Consider the following 25,222-nt stretch of genomic DNA (forward strand, 5'->3'; position numbering starts at 1 on the left):
TTGTTGTTTAGAAGACACCCTTGATACTGGTACTTGACACTGGTACTTGATACTGGTACTTGACATTGATATTTGACACTGGTAGCCTCCATGGGAAACCACATGGCACTGCCCTGCGGGAAATGGAAGTGATCAGGGCAAGGGGGAAGTCGGTAGGCAAGAAGGGGCAGTGCACAGCTGCCTGGCTTCTCAAAAGAGGGACACTGTGGGGAAGGAGGGGGCAATGGGGCAAGTCTACCAATGCTGGTATTAGAACAAGTGAGATGCAAAAAAAAAAAAAAGAAGGTCCAAAAGCCCTGGTTATCACCATCATCTACTCCCTGAGAACACTACTGGCATGGCAGAAAGACCACCATGGTTCTGCTGGCAACACAGAGATCGGGGCCACAGCTCTCACAGAGACGTGACCTGACCCCTCGATGCACACAAGACCTGTACGTGTTAAGCGGCTGGACCATTCAGAATCAAATGACTGGTTTATTCCAAAAACAGTGCATATTACATTTTGTCGACAAAATGCAAGGGCTTGAAAAGAAAATGCTTCCCCTACAGGCGTGGATACACACATACACAGCCCGTCATGATAGAGATGCGCTCAATGGCTGAACGCCCCCTGCAGTAGGGGCACTGGCACCAATCCTTATGGGAGTGGCTCAGATTTCACCACCGAGTCAGATTTCAGATGTACGAAGTGGAAAAGTCCCATTCCCCCCCCATGGCTACTGCTTGCGACAGCACTACTGTTAAAGAACTACTTCAGTGGCAAGGACAAAAGGGGGGGATTGTACACAGGAGACTGCTGTGTGTGTCTCGGGGGGGGGAGCTATTGCTTGTTTTTTAGCACAGTGGCCTTTAGTGGTGAATCTCCCCCACCTCTGTCCCATTCTTGTAGTGCCTACTCAGATATTTGCCCCATCATAGCCAGGAAGAAGCCAGGATATTCCTTGCCCTCCCTCAGTTCTCTAGTTGAACTGAGTTGGTTCTCAGACCAACTGTAGCAAGCCACGTCCGCCACCAAGAGGACGATGAGTTCCCTAACCGCTCATTGCCACCAGCTTTCCTTTTCCTCTATAGGTTGGTTGCTTTGCGTGCAGAAGGCCCCAGCTTCAAACCCTCCAGTATCTACAGGTTAGGCTGGGAAAGATTTCTCTGCAAAACCCTTGGGGAGGTGTGCTGACAGCCCTGATCTAGATTTTGACCCAAGATCTGATTTTGCAGAGGGCAGCTTCCTATGTACCTAAGAGCAATTTGGGGGAAAGGAACAGGTGGCAAGGGAGCCATCTTCTGAAACCAGGAACATCCCGCTCCCAAGATCTGCCAAACCACATTGCACAGGAAGGAGCACACGCCATGTCAAATTGCCTGCTCAGATCCACCACACTTTGAGAGAACACTACATCCACATCTCAGCCGGGCTCTTGGCAGGATCCAGACCCACGCTCCTCCTGGAGGCCCAGACCACCTCCTGCGTGCAGCAAACCCGACTTCCCTTCTGCACAACGGTCTGCCTGCTCTCCCCGGACCAGTCCTCTCATGGCCAGCAGCAATCCGCGCAGTCGCGATTCGGCTCTCGTGCTCACTCTCCCAGGGAAACTATTGCTTCCGGGTGGAATGGTCACCCGACGTCAGGATTTCTGCAAAAGAGGTGGCAGCAAGTCAAGCATGTGCAGAGGGAGAGGGACTTCCGCCAGCAATGCTGTTGTGGGGGCATGTCAGCCCTCTTTTCAAAGGAGAATGGGAATGTGGCAGGGGGAAGCAGGGTTTTGCAAGGCTGGTGGACTGCGAAGGCTTCCAGAGCTTGTCTGTACTCGTGCAAAGAATACAGGATAAAAGGGCTGCTTGGACTACAATCTCATACAGTAGTGGTTCTCAAACTCACTGAGGCTGTGGAGCCCTTTGCACTCACAGGGGTGCTGTGCAGCCTCTTCTTCCTGGCCCAATGAGCAAACACTGTGCAAAACCTCACGCTTGCATGAGATTTCATGCGGTCGGCCTGTCGAGCCAGGAAAAAGAGGCCGTACAGCACCCCCATGAGTGCGCCATGGCACATGTTTTTGGAACCTCTGCTACGCACACTTACCTGGGGGTCAGTCCCACGGAATGTCAAGGGACTTTTGAATAGACATGCACAGGGGCTGCGCTGTAAAGTAGCTCAAGGAAGCCACCATTCTTTCAGCCTCCATAACCATCCCCGATAAGATGAAAATATTACCAGCCTACTTTATACGGCCCTTGCAAGGACTTGGGAAGGGGTCATAGCTCAGTAGCACAGAGTCTGCTTCGCATGCAGAGGGTCCCATGTCCAGTCTCCAAGTAGGGCTGGGAAAGGCTCTCTCTGAAATCCCTGGAGAGCTACTGCCAGTCAGCATTGGTAGTACCGATCAACATGGACCAACGGACTGACTTGGTACAAGGCAGCTTCCTTAGTCTTCCCCACTGGCAATCGGATTGGCAAAGGAACAGGTGACAGAGAAGTCTGCCTCCCGGTGGCTGTGACTGGAACTGCAATGGAATTGGCAAAGCTATAGGCAACAGAAAATTTGCCCAATTCCCTTTGGAAGCTACCTACACAACCGGCCATCACCATGCCTTGCAGCAGAAAGCGCTATATCTGTGTTGCTGTTCTGCGAGGAAGTACTGCCTCTTGTCTGTCCTGAATCTACTGCCTATCGGTTTCACTGGACGACTTCCAAAGTGATAGCGTCACAGGAATTAATGCTTCCTCTATCCACTTTCTCTGTATTATACAATTTAAACTGGCTTGAAGGGAGTTCTAATGGCAACAGCTTCCCCCAAAGAACACTGGCAACTCTTGTTCTGCAAGGGTGCAAAGTTATGGAAAGGGCCATAGCTTAGTGGTACGTGGCAGCTGCTTTCCACACCAAGGATTCCAGGTTCAATTTCAGGCAGCATCTCCAGGTAGGGACAGCCAATTATCTGTTGGAAACGTTGAGCGCAGCTGCCAATACTGAGTCAGAGGCATTGCGGGTCTGACTCGATATATGGTAGCCTTAGGCGTTCAATCAAAAATGCTTTGATGGGCCTTGTCTGTGCCACAAATGTAAACCAAGATTCACACTGATATAGAAGTCATGACTTCCCTATATCCTGCAGCAAAACTACAACTTCCAAGGTCCTCTGGGGAGGGAATTTACATTCAGCAGTGCAGACTCAACTCTGCCTTTGGGGAGACTTCTCCCCAGAGGATGGTGGATTGGAGAACTGGAGGATGGTGGGCAGAACAAGGTGGAAAGACAGAATGAAATTCTACAGGCCGCTAGCCTCTACATTTAAACACACATGCTCCTCTTTCATCCTGCTCACCTTCCTCTGCTGCTAGGGTTGTTTCCGGGGTGGTTTCCCCTTCTCTGGACTCTGTAGCCTCTCCAGATTCTGGCTCATGGAACGAAGGGCGGTGTCTAGGGACACAGATAAGCAACATTGCCACATGTGGGCATCCCTGTGTTCTTCCAGGGCAGGGGTGCCCAAATCCCAGCCCTGGGGCAACATGAGGCCCTCATGGCCTCTCAATGCAGCCCTCAGGGAACCCCCAGTCTCCAAGGAGCCTCTTGCCCTCCGAAGATTTGTTGGAGCCCGCACTGACCTGACGCAACTGCTCTCAGCGTGAGGGCAACTGTTTGACCTCTCGCATGAGCTGTGGGATGAGGGCTCCCTCCACTGCTTGCTGCTTCACATCTGTGATGCAGTAGTGGCAGCAAAGGAAAGGCCAGCCTTGCTTTGTGCAAGGCCTTTTATAGGCCTTGAGCTATTGCAAGACCTTCATTCATTTCTATAAGTTCCATCTCTAATAGATTCATTTATGTAAATTTAATCAAATTTTAAATGTAAATTAATTCTTTTTTCCCCTGGCCCCTGACACAGTGTCAGAGAGATGATGTGGCCCTCCTGCCAAAAACTTTGGACACCCCTGTTCCAGGGGAAGCATGAGGCAGAAAAGTTCCTCTTCCCCATCACCTGCACTGCAACTTATCTCACACTGCACTGCACTGCAACTGCACTGCACCTTATCTCACATTTGCAAACAGTAATACTTCATAAATGTATGCTACTTCATAAATGTATGCTGCTTTCAAAGTGCGCAATGCATTTCACATATTTTCATGATAAAATCCTTCCAACTCCTCTGAAAGGTAAGGAAGTACTGTTAGCCCCATATCACAGATGGGGAAGACTGAGGCCAAGTGGTCTAACCCAAGCCTACCAATAGTGAGGTCATGGCAAGAGGTAAGATTCAAATCAGGAAAGCCCCGCTTCACAGCTCAGTACCCACACCACAATGCTACGCCGGCTCTCACACCCACCAGCCTTCTCTTCAGAGAGAGGCGCTTGCTCTCCAACAAAGAGGGCCTGTCGCCTTACCCATTTCTCCCAAACATTCGTCCAGAAGAGACGACAGCTCAGGCAGGCTAAGAATCTTCAAAGCAGTGGACCAACCTCCAGGGCCTAGGACAAAGAAAAAAATTAATGCCTCTTGGTTTACCATCCACTGGCCTGGGTTGGGCGAAGCATCAGGCAAAAAACCATCAAAAAAGGAAACCGGGTAACGAGTGAAGACAGAAGTCAACAACTGGTGGCCCACAGGCTGAACCTGGCCTTCAAAGCAACTTTACTTAGCCCCAGGGGAGTTTTTGAGACAAGGTGCAGTGTAGGAAACAAAAAACCCTTTCCTTCTCCTCCCAATTTTTCATTTTCAGGTTGTCCTGCACTGGAGGAGAGCTCCTTAGTTACAACTACTAGAAACATGGGCTGCCCAACTTTTCCATAATCGGATCTGTGCCTTCCAGACGGAAAATAAAAAATACATGGCTGCAGGAATCCAACACATTTGGTGCAGTATCCTTGCACATTTTTCCTTCTCAGGCCTCCCTTTAGGCATTTTCCTAATGCCTCCCCACTTACCGGCTCTCAGCTGTGCCTTGGTCTCCAGTGAGTAGCCAGCCATGTGTTCTTGCTTCACCCGGGAAGATAATTCTGCCTGACAGGCCCTTCCAAAGGAACAGAGACACAGTCAGCTGGGCACTCTGGAAAGAACAGGGTTGGAAGGCACCTTGAAGGGCATCCAAATCCAATCCCCTGCTTGGCGCTTGCAAGAAATAAAACCGACCAGGGGGACACACAGACACCCACTGAACTCTCTACTGCCAGGTATGTATTGTGGATAAATCCTGGTAAAACAGCCTTCAAGAAGGCAGCTTCTGAGCCCTTGTTGGCATCCTTCAGTCTCAGAAGACTATGGTGTCACACTCTGAATGGTGGTTCTGGAACAGAGTGTCCTCTCCAGTGCGCGAAGCCTGGGTAAAGTAGGTATGGAGGATAGGCTGTTACCCATGCAGCAAATCCCCCCTCTCCACGTCGCTGAAATGGTCCAGTGGAGAGGCCAATACGGTTGGTTCCAGCGACGTCCCAGGAGTTGCCAGAACGTGACTGTGTTCAGCCATGAACTGCCTCAGGGACTCCGGCTCCGGATTTTGCCTCGTGGTTGACTCCTGAAGCCTTTTCCATAACTGGATGTAGCCACAAGGCAGTGGAGGTTTGGGATCAGAGTTTTCCTTCTCTCGGATGAGCTGCCTTCCCAGGCTGACGAGTCCCATCTACCCGGTGGCTGTTTAGTCGCCTCTTACGACAAGTACAGCCAAACTGAGGGTCTATTCTTATCCGAGTAGTACACCAAAATCCCCATCACAGAGCATTTCTCTAGTCATTTTTCAAGGGCCCAAAAGCATTTCAGGGACAATCACTGCACTGAAGCCAGGGGTTAATCCCATGAAACGGATTGGTGGGTGGTGCAGGAGAGACAAAAGGGAGGTGGTCCTTCAAGCAGCACGTAATTAAGCTATAGAATCTGCTGCAGGGAAGACCACTGGCTTAGAAGAGGATTAGATAGAAGTCAAGACTATCAGTGGCTATTAGTCATGATGGTTGAGTGGAACCTCCAGGTTCAGCAGCAGCCTACCTCTGCAAACCAATTGCAGGGGAGCAACAGCTGGAGAGGGCATTTGCCTTCATGTCCTGATTGTGGGCCACTGAGGAAGAGAAGAAGATGCTGGACCAGGTTGAGTCTAGGGCTGGATACAGTAGGGCTTTTCTTACTATCTTAGGGCCAAATTGCTTGGCAACCTTCAGTCTCGAAAGACTATGGTAGAAGCCTACAGCACCCGGTATTCCCAGGCGGTCTCCCATCCAAGTACTAACCAGGCCTGACCTTGCTTAGCTTCTGAGATCAGATGAGATCAGGCATGTGCAGGGTAACAGTGTTAAGAAAATGGGCGCAGGGAGTCGTTTGGCCCTTGCCAGTAGAACTCACTGCAGCTGTTCCAGGAGGACCCCAGCATCCTTGGCGACGGCCTGCGCTTCCCGCAGCTTGGCCTGGGCTTCACTCCGGGCGATGTCCTGCTCCATCAGGCAGCTCTCCACAACAGCCCGCAGTTCCTGCTCCTGGGACACCTGCCCTTTCAGCACCTCCACCTCCTCACACCTCTGTAAGGGAAATAGGAATGCAGGGCTCAGAGGCAGAAGTCTGGGGTGGGCGCCCAAAGGAGGCCAAGGAACACACACCAGACCCTCATCTGTGACAATACCTTCGCTTGTGCTCAATTCTATGAGCAAGTTGAAGGGAGGGGGAAGAGACAAGGGGCACAAAACTAGTCCAGCATGGGGACCCAACCCATGCTCAGCCTGTCCCTTAGACCAACTGAACCAGTTGCCTCAGGCAGCAAATTGGTAACTAGTGCCAGCCTACCCATCTCCACCAACCCCCGTCCTCCTCCTGCTTTTTGGAATCTGAAAGGAACAACGGAACAGAGTGGAAGAGTAAGTAGCCGCGCCGGCCCTTATAGAAATGTGAGCCTCGACACAGGGTCATAAAGACAGGGCCTTGCCTTGTGCAGCTGAATGGCCAGTTCCTGCATTTCTGCCTCCAGGCGATCTGCGTAGGCCAGCTCTAGGGCGTCACTGGGTGGGCGGGCACAGCTGTGCCATCGGGCAATGGCAGAGGTCATCTTCCTCTTGGGTCCAAAGAGACTGGAGGGAAAGAGAGGTCAAGAGTCAGCAGTGAAGGCAGTGGCCCTTTTGCTGCTCCCTTGCTTGTGAATGCTGCAACCTAAGAAGAGCCCTGCTGAAGCCCGTGTTCTCTAACCTCTTCTTTGCTATAATGGCCAAACAGCTACTTCTGGGAAGCCATGTTGTTCCCCTGCAACTGGCATGCATAGGTAGACAGCTGCTAAGCCTGCAAGTTCCACCTATGGCCACTAGAGGGCAGCCTGGGAACTAGGGATTACCTGACCCTTTGCAAACACCAACCGTATTGGCTTCTGCCTTTCCATTGGACCATTTCAGTGACGTGGAGAGGGGGGATTTGCTGCATGGGGAACAGCCTATCCTCCATACCTACTTTACCCAGGCTTCGCATACTGGAGAGGACACTGTTCCAGAGCCACCATTCAGAGCGCGATACCATAGTCTTCTGAGACTAAAGGATGCCAACATCTTGCAAACACCACTGCAGTTCTTGTCAGAGCCACTACAGGCTTGCCTGTTCCTTTGCCAACTCTACCACAGGTGCCAACTCACAGCCACCAGCTTAGCCATCACGACTAGTGGCCATTCATTAGATCCATCCTCTACGGCAGTGGTTCTCAAACATTTTAGCACAGGAACCCACTTTTTCGAATGACAATCTGTCTGGACCCACTGGAAGTGATGACCTTAACATGAAAGTGATGTCATGGCCAGAAGTGACATCATCAATTTAGGCTTCCAACCTAAGCTGCAATCAGCCAAAGGTCCCATTACACGGTTATACTGTGCACAGCTTGGAATTCAAACATTCCGGTTTGGAAGTCAAAGAAGAAGGCAGAATTGGATCCTTCCCAACCACACAGCCCTCTCCCCTTTCCAGTGTCCCAGCTTCTCACTTATTCAGGGCAAAGCACCATACCTCTCGTCTAGTGGGAGCCTGCCCTGTCCAGCAGCTCTATACCATTTCCTTTCAGCAGGTGTGAGAAGTTCCACCCACTTCTCAGGGGTGCTTCCTATGCTTACGGCTCCATGGCAATGCACCAGAGCGAGAGCACTGGAAGCAACTGGAAGTGTCAGGAGGGCCTGGGACTGTAAGCACACTGGAGGGTTTGAGAAGAGGCAAGTCAGCAGCTCAGCCAACGGATCCCGCCTCCCATCCTGCCGGGGAGAGCTCCAGGGACTCACGTGATGCCAATCTCCTTCAGATCACTTTCCGTTAGTGTCAGAAAGATGCGAAGGTCAACGTCTTGCTCCTCAAACACCTGCAGGTACTTCAGGCAGCCAATCTGCTCCAGGAAGGTGGCAAGGTCCTGCAAATGGGGGCAAAGGGGGAAGCTTAGGGTGACAATATTAGACCACCCTGCTTATGCAAGTGCATTTCCATTCAGAGTCTCTAAAAATGCCACATCTCATGGGCAGCGAGGACTGGTGACTTCCAACCACATCCAGGAGGACTGGGTAGCAAAGCCAGCCAGGCTTCCTGTTCGAGATGTCGGCTGTCAAAACCTCCATCAAAATGTCATATTTCAACCTTTAAAACCAACAGTACCATCCTGCCTTTGGAAAAATGACACTCGCTTGTACAGTGGGCCCTTGGGGGATCTGTTCCAGGACTCCCCCATGCAGATACCAAAACCTGCAGATAACTGAATCCACGGGGGGAGGGGGGGCTTGTGCTGCTGGGACAAGTTACCTGGCGGATGCCCCTGGCCTTCCGAAGGTCACACGTGGCTTCCTGGCCTCTTCAGAAGGCCTCCAGGACGTGAGATGTCGGCTGCCAAACCCTCCGTCAAAATATCATAATATATCACCTCCAAAAGGCACTTCCAGGGAGGCCTTCTGAGTAAGCTGCGGGATCGGCATCTGCGGGTACTCAAACCCGCAGACGGCCAAGCCCACAGATAAGGAGGGCCCACTGTATAGCTACACTGAAAGAGCAACAAATGGAAGCAAACTTGATTATAGTTCAGCAGCACACATTTGGTAAGAAGTTTGCAATTTGCTTCATTTTCCCTCCCTGGTAATTGAGTCTGTGTCCCATCACCCAGGAGGGAACCACAAGGACACAGCCTGGCAGTCCAGGTAGGAAATCTTTTCACGGTTACAAGGCAGCACTACTCATGGGTTACCTCTGGACCACTACAAACAGCTTCCAGGTCAGGTTGGCTTCCTAGTCTAAGTAACAAGGAGCCTCTGTTGCTGCTGCTGCTTCCTAAGGTAGGCGGCCCTTACCTTGGCTCCACTTCTGCTCTGCCCCAGGACTTGATAGGAGCTGGGATCCAACAAATAAGCAACCTGCACCCATGTCTGCCATGTTCCCCCCCTCCTCGGGATGCAGGAATGTTCTCTGACTGCCTAGCTAAAGTTACCTGGGGTCCTGGATAGGATGGAGCCTCTGGATTAGAGGGGGTGCAGTGCTGATCTGGGGCCCTAAATCCACAGGACCAGTGGCTGTTGCTGTTGGCGCAGCGATTCTTTGCCTTCGTGTAGCTCTTGGCGTGTTTCCGGCTGGAGAGCCTCGTGGCGTGGTCCGAATCCTGTGGAATACGGAAGGGCGGCATCGTTGGGGAAAATAAAACAAGTCACGGTGATGGGCAGTTTAGAGAGGAAGCAGGGCAACTTTTATCATTTCGTTTCCACTTGCAGCTCAAGCACTGATGCCTGAAAGAGTTCCGTGCAGCCTGAAAGCTGGCAAAGATCACATGAATGAAGATGGAGGCACAGCTGCGCTGCAGGCACCAGAGAGGCACAAAGTCTCTAGTTGTAAAGAATCCTCCTTTGTCACTACTCTTTCTCCCCCAGCTTCAAAAAGGAAAATGGGAATGGAGCAGAAGGGTAGAGAAGAGTAGCAGGCTAGAGTGTCTCTAAATGCTCCTCTCCCTCCTTTTGTCATTCCTCTTTCTCCCCCAGCTTCAAAAAGGAAAATGGGAATGGAGCAGAAGGGTAGAGAAGAGTAGTAGGCTAGAGTGTCTCTAAATGCTCCTCTCCCTCCTTTGTCACTCCTCTTTCTCCCCCAGCTTCTAAAAGGAAAAGGGGAATGGAGCAGAAGGGTAGAGAAGAGTAGCAGGCTAGAGTGTCTCTAAATGCTCCTCTCCCTCCTTCACACTTCCTCCCTTCTTCTTCTTCAGTCCAGGGAGTAGGAGGTAGTGGCAGTGAACCTTGCTGCCAGGAAAGGGGAAGGCAGGTGCTCAGAGATGACAGGTGCCCGGAGATCTAGGGCCTGAGGTATCTGGTCTCTTTTAGGCAACGAACTCCAAATTCCAGCAGCTGCATCACATAAACCTGGGATTCGGCCCACTGAGCTCCTACCCCCTTTACTGAAGCAGAACACCCACCTCATTGCTTTCCAGAGAACCCTCGCTGCTGACGCCCACAGCCCTCTCACTGCTACTGCTGGTGGTGGTGGACCTGATGGTGCGCAAGTCGTTGGTGAAGTGGGGAGTCTCTTCTGGAAGAAGGGATGAGACAATGAGCTTACCCCTCCCTGGTCTCATTCCTACCCTCACTACCCTCCCCTCCACTTCTGCCACAAGAAAAACCAGTCAGGTGATCAAGCTATGGCGTCAAGCATACACAGTTGCTTCCTCTCCCCCCACCCCCCAATATTTTAGCTGTATACTTAAAAAAAAAATGTATACAGATCTTAGAACTTGCCAAGGGTGGCAATACTGGAGTCTAAGCTCCAACCTGTTCCAACCCACTACTCCCTGGAGACTGGGCCATACCCCGGCTACTATTGCTCTCCACATCATGCTCGTTGATGGGAGAGGTGACATCTCTGTGACGAAGATCTCCTTCAAAGCTGCTGCCATCGTCGTTAAAGGTCACGTAGCCTTCGGGAGGAACCTGCTCTGTGTGTAAAAGGGCAACAGTGAGTGGAAGAGAGCAATCAATGAAGGAATGAATGAAGGAATGGTGATTTTTAGCAATTCACCTTTAGTAAGGAAACCTAATTCTGAGCTGTCTGAGTGAAAGAAAATGGGATTGAGGAGTAAAATGAGAAAGGGGTGTGTAGTATAGGAAGGGATGCGGGAAGTATAATACTTGTAAGAGCCAGGATGGTATAGTGCAGGGGTGCCCAAACCCCGGCCCTGGGGCCACTTGCGGCCCTCGAGGCCTCTCAATGCAGCCCTCAGGGAGCCCCCAGTCTCCAACGAGCCTCTGGAGATTTGTTGGAGCTCACACTGGCCCGACGGAACTGCTCTCAGTGTGAGCGCAACTGCTTGACGTCTCGCGTGAGCTGTGGGATGAGGGCTCCCTCCACTGCTTGTTGTTTCACATCTGTGATGCAGTAGTGGCAGCAAAGGAAAGGCCAGCCTGGCTTTGTGCAAGGCCTTTTATAGGCCTTGAGCTATTGCAAGATCTTCATTCATTCATATAAGTTCATCATTAATATATTCATTTATGTAAACTTATGTAAATTTATTCAAATTTTAAATGTAAATTAATTCTTTTTTTTCCCCTGGCCCCTGACACAGTGTCAGAGAGATGATGTGGCCCTCCTGCCAAAAACTTTGGACACCCCTGGTATAGTGGTTTGGAAGTTGGATGTAGACCTGGAAGATCCAGGTTCAAATCCCTGCTCAGCCAGGAGGCTTCCGGGTGACCTTGGGCCAGTCACTCTCTCTCTTTCTCTCTCTCAGCCTCATGGAGTTGTTGCGAGCACAAAAGGAGGGGAGGAACTATGGTATAAAACTATGAAGAATAAAAACAAACCAATAATTGAATGGGGGGCATCTTGGAACAGACAGAGGCCCGCGGACTCACCATAGCATGATTGGCCCTTCCCTCCGATCCTGACAGCTGTGATCTTCGCCAACGCATGGGGCCCTTCGTGGATGCTGGGGCCTTTGGATTTGCGAGTGGGCCTCGGCCTCTGGGGAGCGGAGTAGGATTCGTCTGAAGAGCTCAGATCTTCGTATTTCCCTGAGTGTCAAAACACACGTGGGTCAGCAGACCAATAACCCGCGCAGATGTAGGGGAACTGACACCCAAAAGGGGGCTGGCTCGGGAGGAGGAAGCATCTAGCTGGCTCCCAAGTCCTCAATTGTGAATATAGCTGAACAGTCCCCTACATGTTTCAACGGCACAACAGCTTGTTAAATCAGTTCTTTAACAAAAAGCAAGACATAGAAGGATTTCCTACACAAGATACGCTGCTTTCCCACAGTAAGTTGACGGTTTTTAAATAAATGGTAAAAAGACAGAAACATATTCTAGCTCAATAAAACATGTCTAAGTTATAAAGGAGATTTAAATGATGACAATCTGAAAAGGAGACAATATGAGGAAGAAAGCTAGATCTCCACAGGAGTTGGTGTGCCAACTGCATCCTTTTCTGGATCTGTCAAGAACTGACCACAGTTGTCCACTCATTAAGAACATAAGAACAGCCCCACTGGATCAGGCCATAGGCCCATCTAGTCCAGCTTCCTGTATCTCACAGCGGCCCACCAAATGCCCCAGGGAGCACACCAGATAACAAGAGACCTCATTCTGGTGCCCTCCTTGCATCTGGCCTTCTGACATAGCCCATTTCTAAAATCAGGAGGTTGTACATGCACATCATGGCTTATAATCCGTAATGGATTTTTCCTCCAGAAGCTTGTCCAATCCCCTTTTAAAGGCATCCAGGCCAGACGCCCTCACCACATCCTGTGGCAAGGAGTTCCACAGACCAACCACACGCTGAGTAAATATTTTCTTTTGTCTGTTCTGACTCTCCCAATACTCAATTTTAGTGGATGTCCCCTGGTTCTGGTGTTATGTGAGAGTGTAAAGAGCATCTCTCTATCCACTATGTCTAGCACGTTTGGATTACTGTAGTGCACTCTTGGTGGGGCTGCCCTTGAAGGTCTTCCTGAAACTTCAGACAGTGCAGAATGTGGCAGCACAGATAATGACCTGCAATGGGTATAGTGAGAGCATCACAGCTCTACTTTGTCAACGGAACTGGCTGCTGGTCTACTGCCAGGTGCAATTTGAGGTCTTAATTCTGAGCTCTGAAAACCCTAAATGGCTGGGGACTAGAACACTCAAAGGATTCCCTCTCCCTGTGTGAAACTGCCTGCCCCTGGAGGTCAACCGAGATGGTCTTTTTGAGAGAAGTGCGTCTGGCAGTGATGTGAGAGGGCAATCTCTTCAGTGGAACACCCTACCATAGAGCATGAGGCTGTCTCCATCTCTACTGCTGCTCCTGCAATGGCTGGAAACTCTTTGTTTTATTCAGCCTTTGGGGGCCTAATTCTTGCTGCGGATTGTGGGAAAATTGCTCTGCTGTTTCTGGTAGTTGTACGAGCAAGATTCTCTTCTGTGGAAAAGCCTAGCTGGTGCTACTTGTCCCCGAGTTTGGGTGGCATTTTTACTAAATTGTATTATACCATTTTTTATACATTGCTAGCTGTCTTGAGAGCTTCCCTACTGGGTCCTCACTTAAAAGTTGTCGATCGGTTCTTGAAAACTGCAATTTAAAGTGAAGTGGCTTATAACGAAACCAATTTTACCAGAAGCTAATTGATATAATGTAAACAAGATTTACGTTCTTACAGCATATTTCTGGTCACAAAAAACATCACCACACTTCTAAATAAAGACCCAAAACACTTCTAATATTAAACACTGAAATAAATGTGAGCTTTCTGGGCCGGGCAAAACCCAGGCAGACATGGGGAGAATGTGTACACTCCACACGGACAGTGGCCCTGGCCGGGAATCAATTCTTTTTCTCATCAACCTTACAACAAAATGACTTAAAATGAAACGACTTTAAGTGAGGACTTGCTGTATTTTTAGTTGTACATAGCTAAGCGAGGAAGAGTAGGACCAGTCAGAGATAAAGATCTTCTCCCTTTCTCCCAGGAATCAAAGCGTTGCCTGACTCACCCGGACCCCTGCAGAGGACTTTCGGTACGGGGGCCATGTGTAGGTCGATCAGCCCCACAATCTTTGTGTGCCCATATGTCATGGCCAACGTGCGTGCGGTGGCTCCAGTGTTGTCCTTCATGTCCACCCTCACTCCCTGCTAGGAGACAAGAGACACTAGTCAGTTGTATGGTCCGCCAGCAGGCTGCAGCTTTATAAGGGATTCAAGAGGTGGGTCATGGGGAGGGGTGGCCAGCAGAATCCTAAGGGTGTGCTGTAGCCCAATGTAGCCCAGCATTAAAAACAGAATAGGGACAGAGTTGTTTCCATGTGTGAGACAAAACAGTTCAGAGCAGAGAGCTAGCAAATGCTAGTTGGGACATTTCTACTTCAATAAGATGCATGAGGGATAACACTCAAGAAAGTCCAGATGTTATGCAGAAGAGAACTGTGAGAGGCGACCACAAAAACGAAGATGACGTCCTGGGTGATGTGAACGAGCTTGAGCAGGGAACTCTGGGTGCCACTGTCAGACTGCTGAAGGCATGGGAATGCGCAAGAGGCGGAGAGAGGCAGCCAAAGTGCCTCTTTCCATGTTTTTCATAATGCACATGTTACGTATAAAGGCTGAGAAAGGGGGAGCATCCAATGGGGGTAACAGAAGTTATTAGAGGAGGGGACACGCTGCAGAAAAAAGCTAAGGTGGACGCAAGTCCGTGAGGGCAGCTTCCTCAGGCAACAAACTGGGGGGAGGGACGGAGGACACCCCTTTCGACTGCCCACCTGCTGTGCCCAGAAGAAAAAGGAAAGAATGGGGGGGGGGGAATGGAGGAGGAAGTGCGGAGGAGTGATGGGTCAGAGAGTCCACTCGAGCCCACCGCTCTTCTCTCCTTTCCTCCACACTGTGTGATTGCGGGTTCTCCCACCAAACCATGTACCACATTGTGTCTGGCTGCAAACTGAGGGTGTATACTGGCCCATGGTCTGACTATTTCTTTGAAGGTAACCCTATCCTTGAATGGCTGCATTAACCGGACACTGACATTTGATCTAGTCTGATATATAAGTCCACGTGTTATATGCCATACGCTAAATAAATCCTCCCACTTTTTTTCTGCTAAGCTCCCCTCTTCCTTTTCACCTCCAGGGAGCAGGAAGATTGTTCGTAGAGGTTGGTGTGCCACTGGGTAAGTGGGGGGGGGGCACCCAGTGTGCTTTCTCAAACACCAAGAGGTTTGGGCTCAGCCCTCTTCGCACCCCAGGGTAAAAGCCAGGGAGAAGTTCAGTCGTGAAAGCAACAGGCAGGAAATGGGGTTCAAGTTTCTCAAGGCAGAGGTTAAGAACATAAGAACATAAGAACATAAGAACAGCCCCACTGGATCAGGCCATAGGCCCATCTAGTCCAGCTTCCTGTATCTCACAGCGGCCCACCAAATGCCCCAGGGAGCACACCAGATAACAAGAAACCTGCAAGGCTTCCTGGGAATTGTAGTTAAGAACATAAGAATAGCCCCACTGGATCAGGCCATAGGCCCATCTAGTCCAGCTTCCCGTATCTCACAGCGGCCCACCAAATGCCCCAGGGAGCACACCAGATAACAAGAAACCTGCAAGGCTTCCTGGGAATTGTAGTTAAGAACATAAGAATAGCCCCACTGGATCAGGCCATAGGCCCATCTAGTCCAGCTTCCCGTATCTCACAGCGGCCCACCAAATGCCCCAGGGAGCACACCAGACAACAAGAAGACCTCATCCTGGTGCCCACCTCATCCTGGTGCCAGGTTAGAGGAACAGGTGCCAGGCGTGACCTGGGAAAATCGACAGCCACTTACATGATTGAGAAGGTACTGGACAATGATCTCGTGGCCAGAAGCGGCTGCTTCCATCAGAGGGGTGTATCCGCAGAGGGGCTCCCTAAACAATAGAAAGAAACAGGACACACAAGGCTAGAGTCACGAGGGGTGCGGTTAACTGTGAGACAGCCAGAGTAAGACCAATAGCAGCTACCTGGCAGGTGTAGGTGATGCTGGAGTGCAAGTCTTGGACGATATGGTCCAGTGCAAACGTATCAAGCCGAGTTTCCTGGACAAGAGTCCTGAAGGGCCAGACCAGCAGTGGGACCAGCAAGAAGGAAGGAGCAGAAATCCAATAGAAGTGCAGAAGAGAACAAGGAACTAAAGCCAAGAGGGACGAAGACCAGGGAGAGCTCCAAAGTGAAGCTTTAATGCAATCAGGGAAAGAATGAAAAAAAAGAGTCTCAAGAAATGAACTGAGAAAAGAGGCAAGATGGGACAAGGAAAGGCCAGAAGGACGCAGAAAGAACAACACGAAGTACTGACACTTCAGTAAGAATGGATTAAAACTGGAACGCCAGCAAGAGTATAAGAGCATGGAGCCTTCCGGTGCCTTTCAGATGGGCCCAGAAGACCCTCCAGCCGCAGGGTCGGTATCCATGTATATTCAAAACCACAGATGCAGAGCCCATGGATAAGGAGGACCCACTGTATTTATTATTACAGGTGTGCACTGCTTAACAACGGGCCACATAACAACAGATCGCATATATGATGGTCAAAACGCGACAAAGAGGCTCTTAATGAGGCAATCGAGTCTCCCATAGCCTGCTGCAGAGTGTCTGTGTACAAAACAAAGTTTTGTTGACAAACAAAGAACATTGCACTAGATTGGGTGCAATGTTCGTTTAACAACCTAACAACGGGGATCGGAGAACGTATCCCCGTTGTTAAGTGGCGCACACCTGTATTTACACTCTGGCCCCTCCCTATGGAAACAGCCATCACAAGCAGAATTGCAAGGCCATTTTAAATAAATATTTGAATTTTTAATTTTTCTTTCCTGAACCATTGAGACTTCTTTTAAATGTATCAGTCAGAACAATACATTAAATAAACTGTTCTATTCTTCTTACTTTGGATCATTTTATAAACTACAATCATCTTGAAGTTCGTAAAGGTCAGTGCTGCTTTCGATTTGTCAAAATCATGGGCCAAAATCCTAGTGAGGGGCTGTAGTTCAGATGGTGGCAAATCCAGTTTATACTGGGGACTCAAATCCAACCTAACTGGACCTAAGGAACAAGCTCAGAGAGGAGTCGTTTTCCAAGGATCCAGAACTTGGACCTAAAGTCTTGTGGTTGCCTTCAATTCATAAGCAGGAAAAGTGGCAACTGGTTTAAAATCAGTGGCTCGATAATCAACCATGGCTTTCAGCTGTACAATTTAGTGTGTCCTTTCTATTTTTTTAAAGCCCATTGCGTATAGTTTGCATGCTAAATGTAAATAAATCACTTTTAAAAGTACCATTAATATTTTCCTCAAGTTACGCAGTTAGCACTGCAGGTTCATTTTATCACTTCACAGAGAAAGCAAGAGAGTTGAATACTATTTTCCAGGGATGTATCTGAAGCAATTGCCAAAATGTTAATGAAAATTCATGACCAACCCAGAGGAGTTTAAAAAAAAAATTATATTAAAAAAATACTGATAAACCCAAACCTGAATTCAAAATTAACTTTTTTAAAAAACATTTTTTTGTAATGGACCAACTCCTCAGTTTGCATTGCAGGAAAATCTAGTGCCATTCAGCTGAAGCCCTGATCTCCTTTAGTTCAGTGGTTCCCAAACTTTTTAGCACTGGGACCCAGTTTTTAAAAACAATACTCTATCAGGACTCATCTAGGTTTACCAGACTTAAAAAAAAATCTACTGTAGAAAGTAACAATATTTTTATTCACTTATTTATTTCCAAGTAACAACAACTAGAAAAAAATGCTCAAACATTTCTCTGTGTAAACATCTCTCTATTTAAACATTATGTAAACACTCTGTGTAAACAATATTTCTATGTAAACATTTGTTTACATGCTTGCAAACTGCAGGAGCTGAGCTCTTTGGAGAATATTTAGCAGCTATCTGATTTTTGAATAGCCTTAAGGCTTGAGACAGTTATCTGATCTTTCCATTGGAGGCTCTGCTCAGCTGCTGCAGGACCCACCAAAAATCGAGTCATGACCCGCCAGTGGGTCCCAACCCACAGTTTGGGAACCACTGCTTTGGTTCATTTGTGTTCCATCCAAACCAGGCAATGACTTTCTTCGTGTCAGCCAGGTGACGACTGGCCAACAGGTCAACCTCAAGCTACCGCTGTGGTTCCCTGACAAGTGCACTGCAATACATACATGGCCTCTGCACACTGAGCTCTCTTTTCTTCCAGCCTTCTAAGCTAGAGGAAAGCACAGTGACAGCAAGAGTACAGATTGGACTGAACCACAGCCAGAGCCATGGCCTTTCCTTTTCAACCCCAAGACTGCCACAAATGCCTGCGCCTCTTATGCGTCTCCCATGCACAAGGCACAAGAAAGTCGGAACGTTTTTCTCCTCGTCTAGCCTATGGTGTGCTATGTGATAGTGATGGCTGGGCTAGTCATTCTCCTTCGCACTTCCAAAGATTTGCACAAAAGCAGACTTGCCAGCGCCTGTTCTCTCGCCTACCTGCAGTTGGCATTGGCTCCATTGTCCAGCAAGAACTTGACCATCTGCTGATGCCCAGCGCTGGTGCAGTGGAAGAGAGCGGTCCAGCCGTGGATGTCCTTCATCTCCAGCTCAGCACCTTGCTTCAAAAGGGACAAAGAGCATCTGTGATGGTCCTGCATCTCTTGTCCTTGTGTCCACTGAAGGTGGTGTGCATTCCAGAGGACATCGAAACTTGTGTTAATGAACCCAGGAGGCATCTTCAAGCTGCTGTTGATATCCATGGCTACCTCTGCATGGAATTATTCCCAAGGTTCTGCTGCTTTGCTCCGCCAGATCCTGAGCCTCTGTGCTGGGCCGCCCACCCGACACAGAGGCTCTTACTTCTATGCTGACCCTTGGGTCGCCATAGTAGCCCCATTATGGGGCTACTTGCCTTACCTGGGGGAAGGGAACGAAAGTCCCTTCTCCCAAGGAGGAAGCAGCGGCTGCCTGGGGCACGCTGGATGCAGCTGCAGCCATTTTCAGCCAAGCTGTTATGTGAAAATCCCCTTTTGCCTTTTAGCTGTGATTTTCTATGGACTATAATATCATGCGAGCTAAACTGTTCTCCCAGCATACAGGCTACATTTCCAGGACTCTAGTCAAGCCACAAGCTCATGGCTGCACAACCCCCCTCCCCCCATAGTCACACATTATGGGAGGAAGTCCTATGTCTTAATCCAATCACTGTTTAAGTGTCTCCTACATCACTGCACGCGAATGATTTCGGTGTTACTGATTCATTGTATTGTACCTACACAGAAGCTCATGGTTACACAACCACCACCCCCACAGTCACACATTATGGGAGGAAGTCTGGTGTTTTAATCCAATCACTGTTTAAGCATCTCCTACATTACTGTATGCAAACTTGAACTGCCTTCAATGAACTGAGTCATTGTATTGTTTCCACTCAGTCTTTGTTAAGTTCCCCCTTCTAGGAAGCCAGCCATTGACCCCATTGAATTTTGCTGATAACTGATCCCCATTCAAATGTATATACACTCCAAACACCCACCCTTAGCAATCAAACTACCATCCAGCTCAGCAGACTCCCAACCCCTTTTAAGAGAGGGCTTCCTCTCACATGTGCTCTCTCTCGACCCCCCCCAACTGGCTCTACAGGAAAGGTAACTATCTTGCCCTTGGAACTCTTTCCCTTCTCCCCCCCCTTTTCTCCCCATCTTTAGTTAGCAGCTGGGATTGGCATAGCAGGGACCCCTAAAATCCTTCCCTACAACCCTTCCTTTTCCTGATTTCCTCGGATGCACCAAATACTCTTCACGTGCAACCACCATGAAAGTTAGGTACACTGAATTCCAGCATTAGGACCAAGAAATATATTTCTCCATGTGTATTATTTTTACCTCTGTTCTTTTGCAATAAAACCATAACCTTGTATTGAAAGTTATCATTCTCTCAGTCTCCTCTTTAAGCAAAAGGGAATTCCTCTGCATCACGCCGTCTTGTTATCCATCCTACGATCCTAATGTTCCAATAAGGGCAGTGTAATAATTCCGCTAAACACAACAGCCCTTTTGGTAACAATGCTGCAGCCCCGCATGTCAGGCAGCTCAAGATTGGACTGCTTGTCATTTTAAAGGGCAGACTCAGCTAACCTAGTAATTATTTGAGGTCTCCATATGGAACCCTTTACATATGTCAGATAAAGAAACAGCATCAGAAATATGCGGTAATTTAAATTCCCATTTCTCAAATTGTAACCTAATTAGAATACTTTTTTAATTTGCTCCAAAAAGTTTAGCACCCTACCTTTCCAGTCCCCCAAAAAAGATTAATTTACAAATTAAAAGCACAACATGATCAAGAATCAACAGACAATCCTTGCCAAGAACCCCCACCTGCAGAAGGAAGAAGGCCACGCTTTCGTTCCCACAACTTGAAGCCAGCATCAATGGTGTCTGCCCTTCGGGGGTTGGCACGTTGACATTCACCCCGGCCTCGAGCAACATGTGCACGATGGTGTCATGGCCGATGTAAGAAGCGTACATCAGCGGGGTCCAGCCGCCGCAGTTCCGCTGATTGAGGTCTGGTTCCCCGCTGAAAGGCACAGGACAAGTTAAGGCTTTCAAGGACAGCATCTTTTACAAACAACCACAACATATAGGTGTTAAAGGTCATTTTCTAAGCTAATTTTTTTTTAAATTATCATATTTAGACCTGTTCTTGCCTGTGGGTTTAATGTGGCTGGCTTACATCAAATTCATTCTAATAAACACACACCCCTACCTTTCTCTGTGAATTATATGTGAATGAGAAAAATGTGGGGTTGGAGGGGTGAGACTACTGGATAAGCAGGATTCAGTTGTACCTCCCGTAACATGTGGGATACATTACCAGGAAGCCGAGTGTGTGAGAAAGAGCACTCAGGAAAACACGAGTAAAGAGAAGGAAGACAATCAGTGTCGATTGGCCCTGTGTTGTCCAGAATGCACTGCTCCCATTGGCCACAATAACAGTCACTCATGAAGAGACAGCATTAACGGAAGCTGCATTGTAGGAGGTATTGCTGCCTGTGTAGTGGGTGAAGGAGGGATTGCTGGGTTGAATGGGGTGGAGAGCAAGGTACTGATGCCTACACCTTGAAGTCTCGTGACACCTTGAAGAGCAACACTTACACAGTAGCATCAGCGCCCATGAACTACAGCCCACTTCATCAGATGCATGGAGTGGATCTGATGAAGGGGAGAGAAGCTGCTGCTACACCTCCTTCCGGCTCCTTGGATCCAAAAAGAGGGAATGGAGCAGGAGAGGACAACAGAGGAGGAAGTGGAAAGGAGGAGGAGAGCAGGTGGCCTGGAGTGCCTTCTTTTTTTCATCCAGGAAAGAAGAGGTAGGGTAGCAGAAGTAGGACACACTGTCAGGTAAGGCAGGGTGGCATTTGATGCCCCACGTGGGAAGCATCAGGTCAGCCCTAACTTCAAGTAGAAGACTAGATTTATATACTATAGACCAGTGGTTCTTGAACTTTGAGAGAGCTTTACTCTCTCAGTAAGTCTTTGTGGGGAAGGGGCTAGGGCAGCGACACGATCCCCAGGATCGCGCTGCTAAGGGGGGCGGGTGAGGGGGTGCTTGTGCCTTACTTTCAGAAGGAAGGACTGCAGCAAGCTGCAGGAGGTGCGGGGAGCCCTGCGCAGCCCTGCACAGCGCTCCCCGAGGCTTGAAACACTTGGGGAAAGTGTGCGCAAAGCACTTCCGTTTTGCAGGAGGCACTTTGCACCCACTTTCAGTGAAAGGGCCAAGCCTTGGGGAGCACTGTGCAGGGCTACGCAGGGCTCCCCGCACCTCCTGCAGCAGCCCTGCCTTCTGAAAGTAAGTCACAAGCACCCCCCTCGCCTCCCCAAACGGACACGATCCTGGGGATCACTTCCCTGCCTCTCCCCGTCCCTTTAAGGGGCGGGGGAACCTTTACAAGAACTGGTGGGTCACGACCCACCAGTTTGAGAACCACTGCTATAGACAATAAGAGCAAAGGAAGAGCCTACGGAAAGGACGCTTATTGGCTTGGACCCAAAGAGCAGCTTGGCTTGGCCAGTAGAACTTAACACCTTCCTCTTGAGTGGCAGATCTTACACGACACCAACCCATCCTTGGAATCCAAGCCAGCACCATCTTCCTCCCAAGACGCCGACCCCCTTACCGCTGAATGCACTCCTTCACCACCTCGTACTGGCCGATGGAGGCCGCTGTGTGGAGGTCCAGTGGGACGTCCAGCTTCTGACAGCAGACCAGCTGGCCCACTCCGTGCCACATGGAGAGGCTGCGGTTCAGCAGCTCCGACTCGCTGGTCTCGTCGCTCAGCTCCGACATTGCACCCTGGGAGGGACCAAAGACAAAAAGTGCAATCAAATCTTGGGACTGAGCTATTGCAGTAACTGGAGACACAACTCACCTGAGCTGCAAAGTGGGCCAAAAACATGAATGCAAGACAAAAAGAAAATTATATAGGGGTGACCCTGTGCGGAGAGAGGAAACTAAATCAGATTTAGTAAACCTTCACTCAGCCTGAATAGAGGCAGGGTAGAACAACTGTTATCTCAATTCAAATTGAATCAATTTATTAACATAAGAACACGAGCCCTGCTGGATCAGGCCAAAGGCCCATCTAGTCCAGCTTCCTGTATCTCACAGTGGCCCACCAAATGCTTCAGGGAACACACCAGACAACAGACACAACCTGTGTCCTGGTGCCCTCCCCTGCATCTGGCAATCAGAGGCAGCCTACCTCTGCCTTGCACATACCTACCGTGACTTGTAACTCCTGATGAACATTTTCTCCAGAAATTTGTCCAATCCCCTTTTAAAGGCATCCAGGCCAGATGCCATCACCACATCCTGTGGCAAGGAGTTCCACAGACCAACCACACGCTGAGTAAAGAAATATTTTCTTTTGTCTGTCCTAACCCTCCCAACACTCAATTTTAGTGGATGTCCCCTGGTTCTGGTGTTATGTGAGAGTGTAAAGAGCATCTCTCTATCCACTTTATCCTTCCCATGCACAATTTTGTATGTCTCAATCATGTCCCCCCTCAGGTGTCTTTTCTAGGCTGAAGAGGCCCAAACACCGTAGCCTTTCCTCATAAGGAAGGTGCCCCAGCCCAGTAACCATCTTAGTTGCCCTCTTTTCCATTTCTACTATGTCCTATTTGAGATGTGGCAACCAGAACTGGACACAATACTCCAGGTGTGGCCTTACCATCAGTTTGTACAACAGCATCATAATATTAGCTGTTTTGTTCTCAATACCTTTTCTAATGATCCCAAGCATAGAATTGGCCTTCTTTACTGCCGCCACACATTGGGTTGACACTTTCATCGTCCTGTCCACCACCACCCCAAGATCTCTCTCCCGATCTGTCACAGACAGCTCAGAACCCATTAGCCTATATGTGAAGTTTTGATTCTTTGCCCCAATGTGCATGACTTTACACTTACTTACACTTAAGTTACTTATATTGAAATTACATTCTAATAGGCAAAGCCAAGCTGTTATAACACACTCATATTTGACATTTAACTGATAGACACAGCCCCCCCCCCCCAAATTTACTACATAAGTTTTTCCAAGAGGAAACTGGCTTCCTCAATAGATAATGCATTTTGAGGACAACGCACTGCTCACAAGTAAGACACCTGCCAGTTAATCATTCAAGTATTCCGTTCTGCAGGCAGAAGCTATTTTGGTCGCCCGCTTCACGAGCTTCATCAAAGCATTCAGTGAATGAAGTTCTTGTAGGAGGATCAAGCCCTTGTCAAGCTGGGCCAGCAACAGTGTGGTCTATCACGCGCGTGCAAAAGTACCACTTGGGAACCCAGTGTACCAAGTCAGGCCAGCAGTCCAACCATCACAGTGTTGTCTACACCAGTGGTTCTCAAACCTTTTAGACTGATAACACAGGGTAACAAACATTTTGTTTCCTTAAACATTACACCAATTCCCGGGTAATTGGTGCCTATTCAAAAAATGGCATCTGTTTTGCCCTATTTCACCTAGTTTTGGAGACACGGCATAGCCTCTTTACTGAATGGTTCAAGCAGCTTCCTCATGAGGAAGCCTACACCTTTTAGTCAATAGGGCTTACTCCCAGGTAAGTGTGGAGAGGATGGCAGCCTCAGAGCCCACCCCTATGCCTGTCTACTCAGAAGTAAGCCCCACTAGAGTCAATGGGGCTTGCTCCCAAGAAAGTATGGACAGAAGGGCAGCCAGTCCTCTGCTGGACCCCCAGAGTCCCGTCCTCCCCCACCTGCACAGCCTCACCTGCCGGCCTCTGTCCGCCTCCAGCTCCTCTCCGGAAATGCCCGACTGCGCCCGGACAGCGTCGGGACGGCCCGAGCCGCAGAGCCTCGAAAGAGCGAGACGCACGCACCCCTTCTGACCATGGGGCAGTTCCGGGTCACGGCTGCAGAATAAAAGCACAAGCCTGTGCACGTCTATTCAGAAGTAAGTCCCATTGTGTTCAGTGCAGCTTACTCCCAGGAAAGTGTGCATAGGTGTGCAGCTTCATTAATTCATTTACTTATTGCAATATAAGAAGTGTACACACACACACATATAAAAGAAATAGGAAATAAGAAATAAGAATAAGAAATAAGAAATATCTATATAGATATAGATATATAGTTATTATATTGCAATAAGTAAATAAATATATATTTATTATATATTATATAATAGGATAATATAGGATAATATAATATAGGATAATATAGGGAGTATATATATAATTATTATATTGAATTAGTATAATAATAGTATATTATATTAGTATATAGCAGGGGTGCCCAAACCCCGGCCCTGGGGCCACTTGCGGCCCTTGAGGACTCTCAATGCGGCCCTCAGGGAGCCCCCAGTCTCCAATGAGCCTCTGGCCCTCCAGAGATTTGTTGGAGCCCCCACTGCCCCAACGCAGCTGCTCTTAGCATGAGGGCAACTGTTTGACCTCTTGCGTGAGCTGTGGAATGAGGGCTCCTGCCATTGCTTGCAGTTTCATGTCTGTGATGCAGCAGAGGCAGCAAAGGAAAGGCCAGCCTTGCTTTGTGCAAGGCCTTTTATAGGCCTTGAGCTATTGCAAGACCTTTATTCATTCATATAAGTTTATCTTTAATATATTCATTTATGTAAACTTATGTAAATTTATTCAAATTTTAAATGTAAATTAATTCTTGTTTTCCCCGGCCCCCGACACAGTGTCAGAGATAAGATGTGGCCCTCCTGCCAAAAACTTTGGACACCCCTGGTATATAGTATATATTTAGCAATATATATTTAT

General features: G+C 48.8%; 1 protein-coding gene and 1 pseudogene across 1 annotated transcript; both read right to left on the reverse strand.

The window, feature by feature from the left end:
- Positions 1-497: 497 nt before the first annotated feature.
- Positions 498-24,242, reverse strand: ANKS3 (ankyrin repeat and sterile alpha motif domain containing 3). The gene is made up of 17 exons (XM_066640674.1): positions 24,211-24,242; positions 22,093-22,268; positions 20,294-20,492; positions 18,411-18,532; positions 15,732-15,813; positions 13,921-14,056; positions 11,806-11,964; positions 10,764-10,889; positions 10,374-10,486; positions 9,408-9,575; positions 8,224-8,348; positions 6,900-7,041; positions 6,326-6,498; positions 4,921-5,006; positions 4,381-4,464; positions 3,325-3,419; positions 498-1,634 (listed from the first exon to the last, which is right to left on the reverse strand). Exons 2-16 carry the CDS (start codon positions 22,260-22,262, stop codon positions 3,337-3,339), a joined length of 1,968 nt encoding a protein of 655 aa, XP_066496771.1. The 5' UTR covers positions 22,263-22,268; positions 24,211-24,242; the 3' UTR covers positions 498-1,634; positions 3,325-3,336.
- LOC136633799 (5S ribosomal RNA) lies at positions 6,165-6,283 on the reverse strand (annotated as a pseudogene).
- Positions 24,243-25,222: the final 980 nt, after the last annotated feature.

The sequence above is a fragment of the Tiliqua scincoides genome, chromosome 13 (assembly GCF_035046505.1).
Source record: "Tiliqua scincoides isolate rTilSci1 chromosome 13, rTilSci1.hap2, whole genome shotgun sequence".
Taxonomy (NCBI): Eukaryota; Metazoa; Chordata; class Lepidosauria; order Squamata; family Scincidae; genus Tiliqua; species Tiliqua scincoides.